The sequence below is a fragment of the Heterodontus francisci genome, chromosome 6, assembly GCF_036365525.1.
Source record: "Heterodontus francisci isolate sHetFra1 chromosome 6, sHetFra1.hap1, whole genome shotgun sequence".
Lineage (NCBI taxonomy): Eukaryota > Metazoa > Chordata > Chondrichthyes > Heterodontiformes > Heterodontidae > Heterodontus > Heterodontus francisci.
The window spans coordinates 115910005-115923898 of NC_090376.1; the positions used below are offsets into that span (position 1 = coordinate 115910005).

General features: G+C 44.0%; 1 protein-coding gene across 5 annotated transcripts in view; it reads left to right on the top strand.

Annotated features, from left to right (window-relative positions):
* Positions 1-5413, top strand: part of LOC137371483 (gap junction alpha-5 protein-like) — a 66948-nt gene extending 61535 nt beyond the window's left edge. For all 5 annotated transcript variants that reach the window (XM_068034152.1, XM_068034153.1, XM_068034149.1 and 2 more), the window contains one exon: positions 3687-5413. In XM_068034152.1, coding sequence (XP_067890253.1) covers positions 3711-4835 — 1125 coding nt within the window. In that variant the 5' untranslated portion in view covers positions 3687-3710 and the 3' untranslated portion in view covers positions 4836-5413. The remainder of the gene's footprint in view (positions 1-3686) is intronic.
* The last annotated feature ends 8481 nt before the right edge of the window (positions 5414-13894 follow it).

The window sequence follows — 13894 nt, forward strand, 5'->3', positions numbered from 1 at the left end:
ACTGCATTCTTTCAAGATGTCATCAGTACCAGCAGTTTCCAACATTGAGTACCAGTTTGAGAGTGACACACACCCTGAAGACTCCTGCGATTCCTGCCTCTTCCTACTCTTCCAGATGGCCACCCATCTACTATCTTGAACTCTCACTGCCTGTGAAGTGACCAGTTCCTGGAACGTATGATCCAGGAAACTCTCAGCCTCCCTGTGCTTTGCAGTGACTCCAGCTATCCCTCAAGCTCGGAAATCCTGAGCTTGTGCTCAAGTAGTTGGAGATACTTCCTACACATGTGGTTCCCCCAAGGTACATGAAGTGTCCTGAAGTTCCCATATGGTGCAGCAATTGCAATCAACAGGTCCTAGCTGCCCATCCATGATTTGTGCTCCCTCTTTTAGAATCTAGTTTGTATCATTGTTTAAACTATTCATTTTATTTAATTTCCATGCACCTGTTCTGTATTTATATCCTTATTATTAATTCACTTACTGTTAGTCATACCCCGATTGAATCTCCAACTAGTTTGAACAAATGTCCTATTTTAGAGAGTAAAAGAGAGAAATACTCACCAACCAATCACTTAACTGCTTTCCTGTGACATCACACTTTTGCTCTCAACTCTCGCTTTTTTTAATTGTCCGAATTAATGTGCTTTTCGAGATCCTAGGGATGTTAAAAGCTGCTGTAAGAAAGCACTTTTAGAGGTCTTATGGGTGTGGTAAGTTGCTGTCTGAACCCACTTTGGTAGATGCTGAGGCTGTGATAAGGTGCTACGTTAATTTGCTTTGGGCGATCCTGACGATATGATTAGGTGCTTTATAAATGCAGTTAAGGAGATCCAGAGGATATGATAAGGTGCCTTACAAAATGCACTGTGAGATCCTGAGAATATCATAAGATGCTATAAAAATGCACTTAGATGGATTCTGAGGAGGTGATAGGGTCCTGTACAAATCCAGTTTGGGTGATCCTGAGAATGCAATAAGGTGCCATTATCAATGCACTTTGAGAGATCTTGAGGATGTGATGAGGTGCTGTATGAATGTTCTTGAAGACGTCCCGAGAAAGTGATCAGGACTTTAAGTGATTCTGGAAACATGATAAAGTGTTGCACAAATATACTTTGTATATCCCAAACATGTAATAAGGTTCTGTATTGTATTCCTCCAGAAATGAACCTCATATAAGGTTCACTCAACTGATACCTGGGATGGAGACACTATCTAATGAAGAAAGGTTGGACAGGTTGGGCCTGTATCCATTGGAGTTTGGAAGAATGAGAGGTGATCTTATTGAAAAATATAAGATCCTGAGGGGACTTGACAGGGTGGATGCTGAAAGGATTTTTCCCTTGTGGGAGAGACTAGAACTAGGGGGCACAGTTTAAAAATAAGGGGTCGCCCATTTAAGATGAAGATGAGGAGAAATGTTTTCTCTCAGAGGGTCATGAATCTTTGGAACTCTCTTCCCAAGAGAGCGGTGGAGGCAGGGTCATTGAATATTTTTAAGCCAGATGTAGATAAATTCTTGACTAACAAGGTAGTCAAAGGGTATCGGGGGTAGGCAGGAAGATGGAGTTGAGGCCATAATCACATTAGCCATGAGATTATTAAATGGTGTATTAGGCTCAAAGGGGCTGAATGGCCTGCTCTTGTTCTTAATTCGCATGTTCGTATGTTCATGTGCTGAACTTGGTCATGAGTCTACTTTTATAGATCACTTTATCACATCCATAGGATCTACTCAAGAGCATGTACAGAGCACCTTATTCTCAGGATCTCCAATTCCACTAAGAAATTCTGGAGAAACTTCTTTACCCTGTAGAGTGGTTAGAATGTGGAATTAAAAACAGAAAGTGTTGGAAATACTTAGCAAGTCTGGCAGTATCCATACAGAGAGAAACAGAACTAATGGCCAGAATTTTATGATTTCCCTCCTCCAGCACGCCCCCCCCGCCCCCCCCAGAGAGCAGGCTGGTGGCAGGGTGCATAAAATGGACTGGGAGGCTGCTGGGACCCTTCCCAACCCTCTCCTGCCTCCACTGCCAATTTACATGTGGCGGCGGCAGCGAGTTATGGCCCACCCACCCCAGGCCAATCAAACCGCTTAAGTAGCCAATTAATGGCCACTGAAGGGCCTCCGCCCGCCGTCACGGTGATTTTACGGTTGGCTGGTGGGCAGCTGGGGCCTCAGTGAAGCCACTTGATAAAACAAGGTGGCCTTCTGGCAGTCTGGAGGGCGGAGAACTTCCTGATTGGACACCCTGTGCCCCACGGAGGGCCGTCCCCTGTCCCCCTAACTGACCTCCCCTTGCCTTGCTGGGGTCACTCTGCCCCCAAGACCTTACCTCTTTTCTGGTACGCTCCATCATGTTCATCCTGCAGTTAGGTGTAGTCCCAGCAGTGGCCGCCGCTCCCAGAGGCGCTGCTGGAACTAAGAGCTGCCGGCCCACTGATTGGCCGGCAGCTCCATTAGGTGGGACTTCCTGCCTCAATGAGGCATAAGTCGCGCCCAAGAGGAGTTAAGGGCCTGGTGACTGTAAAATCCAGTCTGGATCTCCAGGCCCGGCAGTGGTGGGACTGCCACCAACTTTTCGGCTCAGCGTAAAATCCAGCCCAGTATTTCAGGTCTGTGATCTTTCATCAGAACTGACAAAAGTTAGGAATGTAATAAACTTTGAGCAAGTGAAAGTGGGGAACGGGGGAGGCGAGGGAAAGAAAAACAAAAGGCAAGGTGTGTGATAGGGCAGGGGAGATTCCATGACAGATGTCATGCAATAAAAAGCAAAGGGGGTCTTAATTGTTATAGTAGAAGACAAAGCATAAGTCCAGAGAGAATGTTAGTGGCAGAATAATGAACATCTCTGTTTGAAAGCAAAAACATGAAAAACAAGTTTAAGACAGGCACATGGTTAAAAAATAAAAAAAAGAAAAAAGAAAAAAAATTGGAAGTCATGCTCTGAAATTGTTGAACTCAATGAGGTGCTGTTCCTCAAGTGGAACTTGCTACAACATGGAGAAATTAAGGTGAATAGCATATTGCATTTAAGGGGAAGCTAGTTAAATAAATGAGGGACTGAGGAATAGAAGGTTATAGGATTAGATAAAATAGGATGGAAGAGGCATGTGTGAGGCTTAAACATCAGCATAGATCAGTTGGAACAAATGGCCTATTTCTGTGCTGTAAATTCTATGTAATTAATGCATTTTGTTCCTGAGGGTGTGATGAAGTCCTGTATAACTTTTGGAGGTCCACTAAATGTGAATGCACTGGGATTTGTGAGGATATGATAGGGTGCTGTATAAATACTGTTTGGGAGATCCTGTGGATGTGACAAAGTGCCGTATAACTACACTTCAGGACATTCTGAGACTTATTACAAGTACTGGATAAATGCAAGTTCCTTCTTACCATATCTTTTATAACCATACAGATTGTACAGCATTTGCTTTCTGCACTTGTAGGGTAACATTTTAATGAGCAGGTAACCACAAAAGATTAACTGCAACTAAAAGCCATCTTAACTTCAAAAATCACAGTATTCAATCGTTATAAGTAAATACTTCATCAGGGTTATTTGGGAAAAAAGATGAGCAGATCTGCATCTAGAGAAGGACTTTGTTTGTGAATCCAACAGCCCTGAGCTGAAATGGACACCGCTATTCATGTTTCTGTTATTTTTCCTTTGCAGGCACGCACATTGGTTTGTGCAGTGATGGCTGACTGGAGTGTTTTGGGCAATATCCTGGAACAGGTGCAGGAGAATTCCACTATGGTGGGCAAAGTGTGGCTGACTGTCCTCTTCATCTTCCGAATCCTTATTTTGGGGACGGCTGCAGAGTCCTCCTGGGGTGATGAGCAATCTGACTTTCACTGTGACACACTACAGCCTGGTTGTGAAAATGTATGCTACGATAAGGCTTTTCCCATCTCCCACATCAGATATTGGGTCCTTCAAATCATATTTGTTTCAACCCCCTCTCTTATCTATTTGGGTCATGCCCTCCACATTGTGCGTATGAGCGAGAAGCAAAAGTTTAAAGAAAAAAATAATCACACCAACAAAAATGGTGAACCCCTCTTCCAAGATAAAGAATATTTAGAAAAAAAGGCCAAAGTGCCAACAAAAGATGATACGGCTGGCAAAATTAAACTGAAAGGAGCTTTGCTATGTACATATGTCTGCAGCATACTAATTCGGACTATAATTGAAGTGGCTTTTGTAGTTGGTCAGTATCTAATCTATGGAATTTTTCTGAAACCAATGTATCATTGCTACCGATGGCCTTGTCCTAACTTTGTCAACTGCTACTTATCCAGGCCTACAGAGAAAAACATCTTCATAATATTTATGTTTTCAGTGGCAGGGCTTTCCCTTTTACTTAGTCTGGCTGAATTGCATCATCTGGGATGGAAGAAACTCAAGGAAGGATTAAGCAACAAATATCACTTGCAATCTTCTTCTCAGGCTGCCAAGTTCCAGAAGGATCCTGGATCTCAAACAGTATATCAAAATGAGCTGAAGCAATCCTCACCCTATAGCTGCACACCTCCTCCTGGTTTCAATCAATGTTTGGTGCCCCACAGTGATGGATATAATCCTTTCTGTAACAAGCTAGCTAGTCAACAAAACTGTGACAATTTTGCAACAGAAAGAGATAGAGGGCACAATGATATACCAAATGGACCATTTCTTCAATTGAATTATACGCAAGATTGTGAGGCTCCAAATACATCAGCTGCGGAAATGAGAAATGAAAGTTTGTGCAAAGATAAACGACGCCTAAGCAAGTGTAGTCGATCAAGTAGCAAAGCAAAGTCAGATGACCTGACAGTATAGAGGTAATTTTGTGAGGCAAAGGTCCCCTCATAGAATCTCACGAGACAGGAGTTGAAGGGAGGGCTACAATTTAAATAAGGGCAATTCTGTGACCCATGCTCCCATCTTGAAAGGCTGTAGGACAAGAATGAAGCTTTACAAAGTTACCCCTTTTAAGTGACTCCTCCAAATTTTCTCAAATCCATCTAACACTGGCACAACCAACCTTGTCTCGTATAAGGTTTTATGGAATGGTTAAATTCTAAGTTACATGTGTTTTTATTAGAGTGATAAACATCTCTTGAATTTTTAAACCATGCTAAGGAAATTAGAAAAAGATCAGTTATACTACTCATTTAATGTCGGTCCAGTTTATACATCAGGGATAACATTTTCACCTCATCACCTAGCTGTACCAGGCCAATTTTCATTCCATTGATTTTAATGGCATTAAAATCAAGCGGCATCTAGAACATGTGGGTGATCAGTTCTTTCATATTACCGCCCAGGCAATGAAGGTGAAATTATGAATTTCTGAATCTCTGCTAATATTATAATCTGTTACATTCAATGACTTCATTTGTTAAATGGCACAACATAAATGGTTTTGTTGTAAAAAAAAAGTTCTGTTGTCCTGTTCATTTTGGGTGCAGATGGAGGAATGTTTTAACAGGATTTTTTTTTTAAATGTACTCTTTAGCTACTTGGTAAGCATACAAAATAGCACAAACATTTAGGTCCATATGTTTGCATGGTAAGCAGGCCTTTTCTAAAAAACTGAAAAGCCAAGGTGAAGGCCAAGTCCCACTTGGGACAGGAAATCAACAAGATTGAAAGAGACAAGGCTAACAGTGCAGGATATCTACAGGGGAAATGGTTAAGACCCACAATGCAGGAGATCAACAAGCCAAAGGGACAAGGTCCACAGGACAGTATATCTACACAGTGAAGGGATAAAGTCCACAGTGTAGGACATCAACAGGGTGACAGGCCAAGACCTACAGTGCCCGACATCAGTATGAAAAGAATATAAGAGTGTAGAGATATATTTTCTGCTTGGTGCAGTTCACATTACAAATGCTAACCATGTTAGAGTCATAGAGTCTTAGAGTTAAACAGCACAGAAACAGGCCTTTCGGCCCATCGTGTCAGTGCCGGCCATCCATCACCCAACTATTCTAATCCCATATTCCTGCTCTTGGCCCATAGCCTTGTATGCGATGGCGTTTCAAGTGCTCATCTAAATACTTCTTAAATGTTGTGAGGGTTCCTGCCTCCACCACCTTTTCAGGCAGTGCGTTCCAGATTCCAACCACCCGCTGGGTGAAAACATTTTTCCTCAAATCCCCTCTAACCCTCCTGCCCCTTACCCTAAATCTATGCCCCCTGGTTCTTGAACCCCTCCACTAAGGGAAAACGTTTCTTCTCATCTAACCTATCAATGCCCCTCATAATACACTCAATCATGTCCCCCCTCAGCCTTCTCTGCTCCAAGGAAAACAACCCTAGCCTTTTCAGTCTCTCTTCATAGCTGAAATGCTCCAGTCCAGGAAACATCCTGGTGAATCTCCTCTGCACCCGCTCCAGTGCAATCATATCCTTCCTATAGTGTGGTGACCAGAACTGTACACAGTACTCCAGCTGTGGCCTAACTAGCATTTTATACAGCTCCATCATAACCTCCCTGCTCTTATATGCCTCAGCTAATAAAGGCAAGTATCCCATATGCCTTCCTAACCACCTTATCTACCAGTGCTGCTGCCTTCAGTGATCTTTGGACAAGTACACCAAGGCCCCTCTCACCTTCTGTACTTCCTAGGCTCCTACCATCCATTGTATATTCCCTTGCCTTGTTAGTCCTCCCAAAATGCTCACGCTTTTCTGGATTAAATTCCATTTGCCACTGCTCCGCCCATCTTACCAGCCCATCTATATCTCCCTGTAATCCTCACTATTTACAACACCACCAATTTTCATGTCATCTGCGAACTTACTGATCATACCTCCTATATTCATGTCTAAATCATTAATGTGCACTACAAACAGCAAGGGTCCCAGCGCTGATTCCCGTGTACACCACTGATCACAGGCTTCCGATTGCAAAAACAGCCCTCGACCATTACCCTCTGCCTCTTGCCACTAAGCCAATTTTGGATCCAATTTGCCAAATTGCCCTGGATCCCATGGGCTCTTATCTTCTTAACCAATCTCCCATGCGGGACCTTATCAAAAGCCTTACTGAAGTCCATGTATATTACATCAACTGCTTTACCCTCATCTACGCACCTAGCCCTCAAAAAATTCAATCAAATTTGTTAGACACGCTGTGCCCCTGACAAAGCCATGCTGACTATCCTTGATAATCTCTGCCTCTCCAAGTGGAGATTAATCCTGTCCCTCAGAATTTTTTCCAATATTTTCCCAACCCCTGATGTTATACTCACCGGCCTGTAATTACCTGGTTTATCCCTGCTACCCTTCTTGAATAATGGTACCAAACCATATAAGAAATGTTCTTACAACATTTCTCTGTATGACATACTTAGGCAGTTGTTAGCTATTTATTTCAAAAGATTAATGCTGACCTAAAGACAGCACCCACAACACTGTACTGTGTGTTTTCAGAATTTTACATGAAATTTGTCAAATCAAGAATTTGGGTGGCGCAGTGGTTAGCACTGCAGCCTCACAACTCCAGCAACCCGGGTTCAATTCTGGGTACTGCCTGTGTGGAGTTTGCAAGTTCTCCCTGTGACTGCGTGACTTTTCGCTGGGTGTTCCGGTTTCCTCCCACAGCCAAAGACTTGCAGGTTGATAGGTAAATTGGCCATTATAAATTGCCCCTAGTATAGGTAGGGGAATTGTGGGGATGTGGTAGGAATATAGGATTAATGTAGGATTAGTATAAATGGGTGGTTGATGGTCGGCACAGACTCGGTGGGCTGAAGGGTCTGTTTTGGTGCTGTATCTCTAAATAAATAAAAATAAATAAAGTTAGGAATTTCTGATTAGTTGACACCCACTGGAGTTTACAGAGTCAGTGAGAGAGCATCTAGTTTGCATAATATGGTTGGGTGGGCACAAGTACCATTATGGGCACAACTTGTTTGCCCACCAACCTTATGCAATAGAAAAAATACAATGCCTTCCTGTCATTGCAGGTGGGGAAAGTGGCCCCTGGCTCTATCCATATCCCATTCAGCTCCCCTTTCATTGTGGGCTAGGCTGCTTCTTTAGCCTGTACCCACCACACCACCACCCTCCCACCCACCCCTGCTTCAGGTAACCAGGTAAACCAGAATAACATGGTGGCATCCAACAGGTAATTTATAGATGTCAATGACATTTGTCTTGTGAAGAGGGGATGGAGGCTCCTCCCTTCACGAGACACAGGTCTTGTTATTGGTGGAGCAACTGGGTCTTGGCATTTTTGCGTAGGTTCCGGAAATCTCCAGCTACAGTTATGGCAGAAACTTTATGGATATTCAACATTTTAGAGCAAAGACAATAGTGAGAGAGGTAAGGAGTTCCAAAATTTTGAGGACTTGCAAAAAAATGGGTTAGTGCATGCAGTTCACGGATATTGGAATAGGAACGCAAATGGGTCATTCAGCCCCTCAAGCCTGTTCCTCCATCCAATTTGATCATGGCTGATCTGTATGTCAACTCCATCATACCGTCTTGGTTCCATAACCCTTAATCTCTGCCTAATAAAACTCTTAACAATTTCAGTTTTGAAATTTTCTATTGGCCTAGCCTCAATAGTTTTTTGGGAGAGAGAGTTCCAGATTTCCATTAGCCTTTATGTGAAGACATGATTCCTGTACAACCTAATTCCAATTTTAAGGTTAAAATTCTGGACACCCCCACCAAAGGAAATAGTTTCTCTTTGTCAAACCTAATTAGGCGCCAATCAACCTTAGGTGGAATTTTATTGGAGTGGGGGGAGATCCCGACATTGGGACCATATGTGGGTCCTGAGTCATCAAGAGCAGGCAGCAGGACTGCATCAACGATTTTCCTGCAGGCGACCTCCTAATTGGTCGCCGCTGGGCCTGCCATCCAACTGAGGACGACGGGTGGGCTCGCCATGCTGCCGGCGCAATCAAAGCCCTGAAGCCTCAACAGCACCACCAGGAGAGGCGGTTATTGCTGAAGAATGCAGGAGACCTTGGGCCTACAGCAGGTAAGTTTATAAAAAAAATTGTTTTAAAGTCATGGGGCTTGTGTCAGAGGGCAAACCCGCTGAACAAATAGTTGGGGCTCGGGGAGCTGCCTTCCCTGCTTGTGGCCCCTTCTTTATTCCACAGCTTCTTGTCCCCTGGGCAGCCCCTCGGAGGTTGCCTCCATGCAGCCGGTGGCCTCTGCATCTGACGCTGTGGCCAATCCGCTGTTGGCAAAATGCCGGTGTCCTGGAAAGATGGTCCTTAATTGGGCCGTTAATCATTCAAATTGGCTGCCTTCCTCCATTTGGCAGGTAGCCATTCCGCACTCAGCCCGCTGCTGGAAAACTTCCCCAGTGGCATATTTGCAACTGGGGCCATCGCAACACAGCTCCCTGGAACTTCACCACCCAGCCCATCACCCAGGGCTGGGAAAATCCTCGCCCTCAATTAGATCACACTTTTGTCTTTTATACTCAATGGAATAGTAGCTTAGTCTATGCAACCAGAGCTCATAATTTAACCCTTATAGCCTCAGTATCATTCTAGTGAATTGCTATGCACTCCTTCCAAGGCCAATATATCCTCTTTGAGGTGTAGTGCCAAGAACTGAACACAGGACTCTAAATAGATGCTAAGTCAGCCCTCTTGAGATGAAGGCCAAAATACCGTTAGCCTTTTTAATTATTTATTGTATCTACCCACAAGCTTTTAATGATTTCTGCACTTGGGCTCCTAAATCTCTCTGCTCTTCCACAGTTCTTAGCTTCTTGCCAATTAGAAAATATTCTCATCGACCTTTCTGAGGTCAAAAGTGGATCTCACACTTCCCCACATTGAACTCCATCTGCCATAGTTTTGCCCGCTCAGTTTATCTATCAACTTTGCAACTTTCTGCCCCCAGCTGCAACATTAACTGTGACACTTCACTTGGGTTCATCAGCAATCTTCAATAATCGGCTCTTTATTCCTTCATCAGTGTGTTATAAATATAGTGAAAAGCTGAGGCCCTAAGTATAGATTTCTAGGGACACCACTGGTTACATTTAACCAATTGAAGTACATATCCCTTAGATCTGCCTCCCAAAAACATAGAAACATAGAACATAGGAGCAGGAGTAGGCCATTTGGCCCTTTGAGCCTGCTCCGCATTTCATTATGATCATGGCTGATCATCCAACTCAGTAACCTGTTCCCACTTTCACCCCATACCCTTTGATCCCTTTAGACCCAAGAGCTATATTTAACTCCTTCTTGAAAACATAGTGTTTTGGCCTCAACTGCTTTCTGTGGTAGTGAATTCCACAGGCTCACCACTCTCTGGGTGAAGACATTTCTCCTCATCTCAGTCCTGAAAGGTTTACCCCGTATCCTTAGACTATGACCCCTGGTTCTGGACTCCCCCACCTCGGGAACATCCTTCCTGCATCTACCCTGTCAAGTCCTGTTAGAATTTTATAGGTTTCTATGAGATCCCCCCTCACTCTTCTGAACTCCAGCGAATATAATCCTAACCGACTCAATCTCTCCTCATACATCAGTCCCGCCATCCCATGAATCAGTCTGGTAAACCTTCGCTGCACTCCCTCTATAGCAAGAACATCCTTCCTCAGATAAGGAGACCAAAACTGCACACAATATTCCAGGTGTGGCCTTACCAAGGCCCTGTATAATTGCAGCAAGACATCCCTGCTCCTGCACTGGAATCCTCTTGCTACGAAGGCCAACATACCAGTTGCCTTTTTTACTGCCTGTTGCACCTGCATGCTTACCTTCAGCAACTGGTGTACGAGAGCACCCAGGTCTCGCTGCATATTCCCCTCTCTCAGTTTATAGCCGTTCAAATAATAATGTGCCTTCCTGTTTTTGCTACCAAAGTGGATAACCTCACATTTATCCACATTATACTGCATCTGCCATGCATTTGCCCACTCACTCAATTTATCCAAATCACCCTGAAGCCTCTCTGCATCCTCTTCACAACTCACCCTCCCACCCAGTTTTGTGTCATCTGCAAATTTGGAGATATTACATTTAGTTCCCTCAGCTAAATTATTAATATATATTGTGAATAGCTGGGGTCCTAGCACCGATCCCTGCAGTACCCCACTAGTCACTGCCTGCCATTCGGAAAAAGACCCATTTCTCCCTACTCTTTGTTTCCTGTCTGCCAACCAATTTTCTATCCATCGCAATACACTACCCCCAATCCCATGCATTTTAATTTTACACACTAATCTCTTATGTGGAACATTGTCGAAAGCCTTCTGAAAGTCCAAAATGAACCACATCCACTGGCTCCCCCTCATCAACTCTACCAGTTACATCGTCGAAGAATTCACTGTTCTCCTAACCAATTCCCTGACAAGATATGAGGATAATGTTGGAAAAAGGCATTGAAGTGGATGATCGGCCATGATCATATTGAATGGTGGGACAGCCCTGATGGGCTGAATGGCCTACTCCTGCTCCTATGTTTCTACCATCGTCAATAGGCTGCCTCAAATTCCATGTGCTCTTATTTTTGTCAACAGTCCCTTGCATCGAACCCTATCTAATGTCTTCTGCAAGGCCATATAAATAACATCCGCAGTACTACCTTACCTACCATATTAGTTACCTCATCAAAAAATTCAACTAGGTTTGTTAGACATGATTTACCCTTTCAAAATCCATGCTGGCACCCTCTAATCAGTTCATCTTTGTCCAAGTGCTCAGTCACTCCGGCACTAATAATAAATTTTCGTTGCTTCTCCACAACAGATGTCAAGCTAATAGGCCTATAATTTCCTAGCTTAACTCCATTATCCTTCTAAATAATGGAGTGGCATTGGCAGTTTTCCAACATAAAGGGAGAATTCCTGAACTGAGAGACCTTTGGAAGTTCATGATGGCAGCATCTACAATTTCCTGACTTACTACTTTTAATACCCTTGGGTGGAAATCACTGGGTCCTGCGGATTTGCCTATCTTTAGTCTCATTGCCCAGAACTGAACGCCCCCTGCCCCACCCGTGAGCAGGCTGGGAGGTTGGGGTGTGCGTAAACTCGGATGGGATGGCAGGGGTGCTGTGTCTGTCACCTACCTACCTGCCTCTGCTGATATTTTACGAGCGGCAGGGGAGATGCTGGGCAACCCGCCTGCCTTTGGGTCATTTGAGATGCTCAAGTGGCTAATTAACGGCCACTTAAGGGGTCTCTTACTGCCACCGCTGTATTTTTACTCTGATTGGCCAGTCGCTCTTGGAGGTGGGCCATCCTGTCTCAGTGGAGCGGGAGCCAAGACCTGAAGCAACTAGTTGCCTGACGACTGTAAAATCCGGTTGTAGCTTCCAAAGTCGGCGGAGATGGGCCCTCCCCCTCCACCTTCCCAGCTGGTGGGCAGGGCCACCGCCCCCATGTTAAATCCAGGCCATTATTTTCAGTATCATTACCAGTTATTTTTAGCTTGCATTATATCTGGTAAGTTCCTTTGTTTCATTTATTTTTATATTTCCTTGTATCTCTGGTAACTTATCCTCATCTTGTACTGTGAAGACAGATACAAAGTAAGCACCCAGTAAGTTTGCCTGTTCCTGATTTTCAATTACAATAGGGGTAGGCGGTGGCGTAGTGGTATTATCACTGGACTAGTAACCCAGAGACCCAGGGTATTGCTCTGGGGACATGGAAAAAGGGCGGCACAGTGGCGCAGTGGTTAGCACTGCAGCCTCACAGCTCCAGCGACCCGGGTTCAATTCTGGGTACTGCCTGTGTGGAGTTTGCAAGTTCTCCCTGTGTCTGCGTGGGTTTCCTCCGGGTGCTCCGGTTTCCTCCCACATGCCAAAGACTTGCAGGTTGATAGGTAAATTGGCCATTATAAATTGCCCCTAGTATAGGTAGGTGGTAGAGAAATATATAGGGACAGGGGTGATGTGGTAGCAATATGGAATTAGTATAAATGGGTGGTTGATGGTCTGCACAGACTCGGTGGGCCGAAGGGCCTGTTTCAGTGCTGTATCTCCAAATAAAAATAAATTAAAAAAAATAAAATATCACCTGTGTCTGTTTTTAAGAGGCTTACATTACTCCTAGCCATCCTCTTTCTCTTAATATACTTGCAAAAACTATTAATGTTGTCCTCACTTTTCCTCTTTCTCACTTTTTCACAAATTTCTTTTTACAGCTTTTACGACTTTCTTTGTGTCCCTTTGCTTGACTTTATACTTTCTGTCTATATCTTTCCCAGTCCTTGGGAACTTTTCTGTTCTTTGTATTCATATAAGACTTTTATTTCAATTTTACTCTATCACTTCGGTTGTTGACCAAGGTTTGTGGTCAGTGGTAAAGGAATAGCACTCACCGTTCATCACGCTAACAGCTGCCCATAGATATTTTGTGGGCTTTTCAGTGGTAACTTGCTGTAGTTAATGACTATTTCTAATGCAGCACACTCAACAGGGGATCTCTGACATTTGTGAGCAGGAAAAGTAACAGCATGGCTCTTCAACCAATCACACTAAAGAATCTTCGCTGAGATATGCAAAGCTAAAACCAGGAAGTATAAACCAGGAATAGACATAGTATACACAAGTATAGACAATTCATTGTAAAATCATGTACAGAGTGCAAAGTAAAGGGAAGAAAAGCAGGATGAGAATAAGAGAGTCATAGATTCTTAGAGTCATTTATGGCATTGAAGGAGGCCATTCAGCCCATCGAGTCCATGCCAGCTCTCTGCAGAGAAATCCAGTTGGTCCCATTTCCCCACACCATCCCCATAGCCCTGCAAGTTTATTTCCTTCAAGTGCCCATCCAGTTGATTGTCTCTTCTTCCACCACCCTCCTGGGCAGCAGGTTCCAGGTCATCACCACATCACTGCATTAAAAAAGTTCTTCCTCACATTCCCCCTGCATTAGTGTCCTCTAATCCATGTAC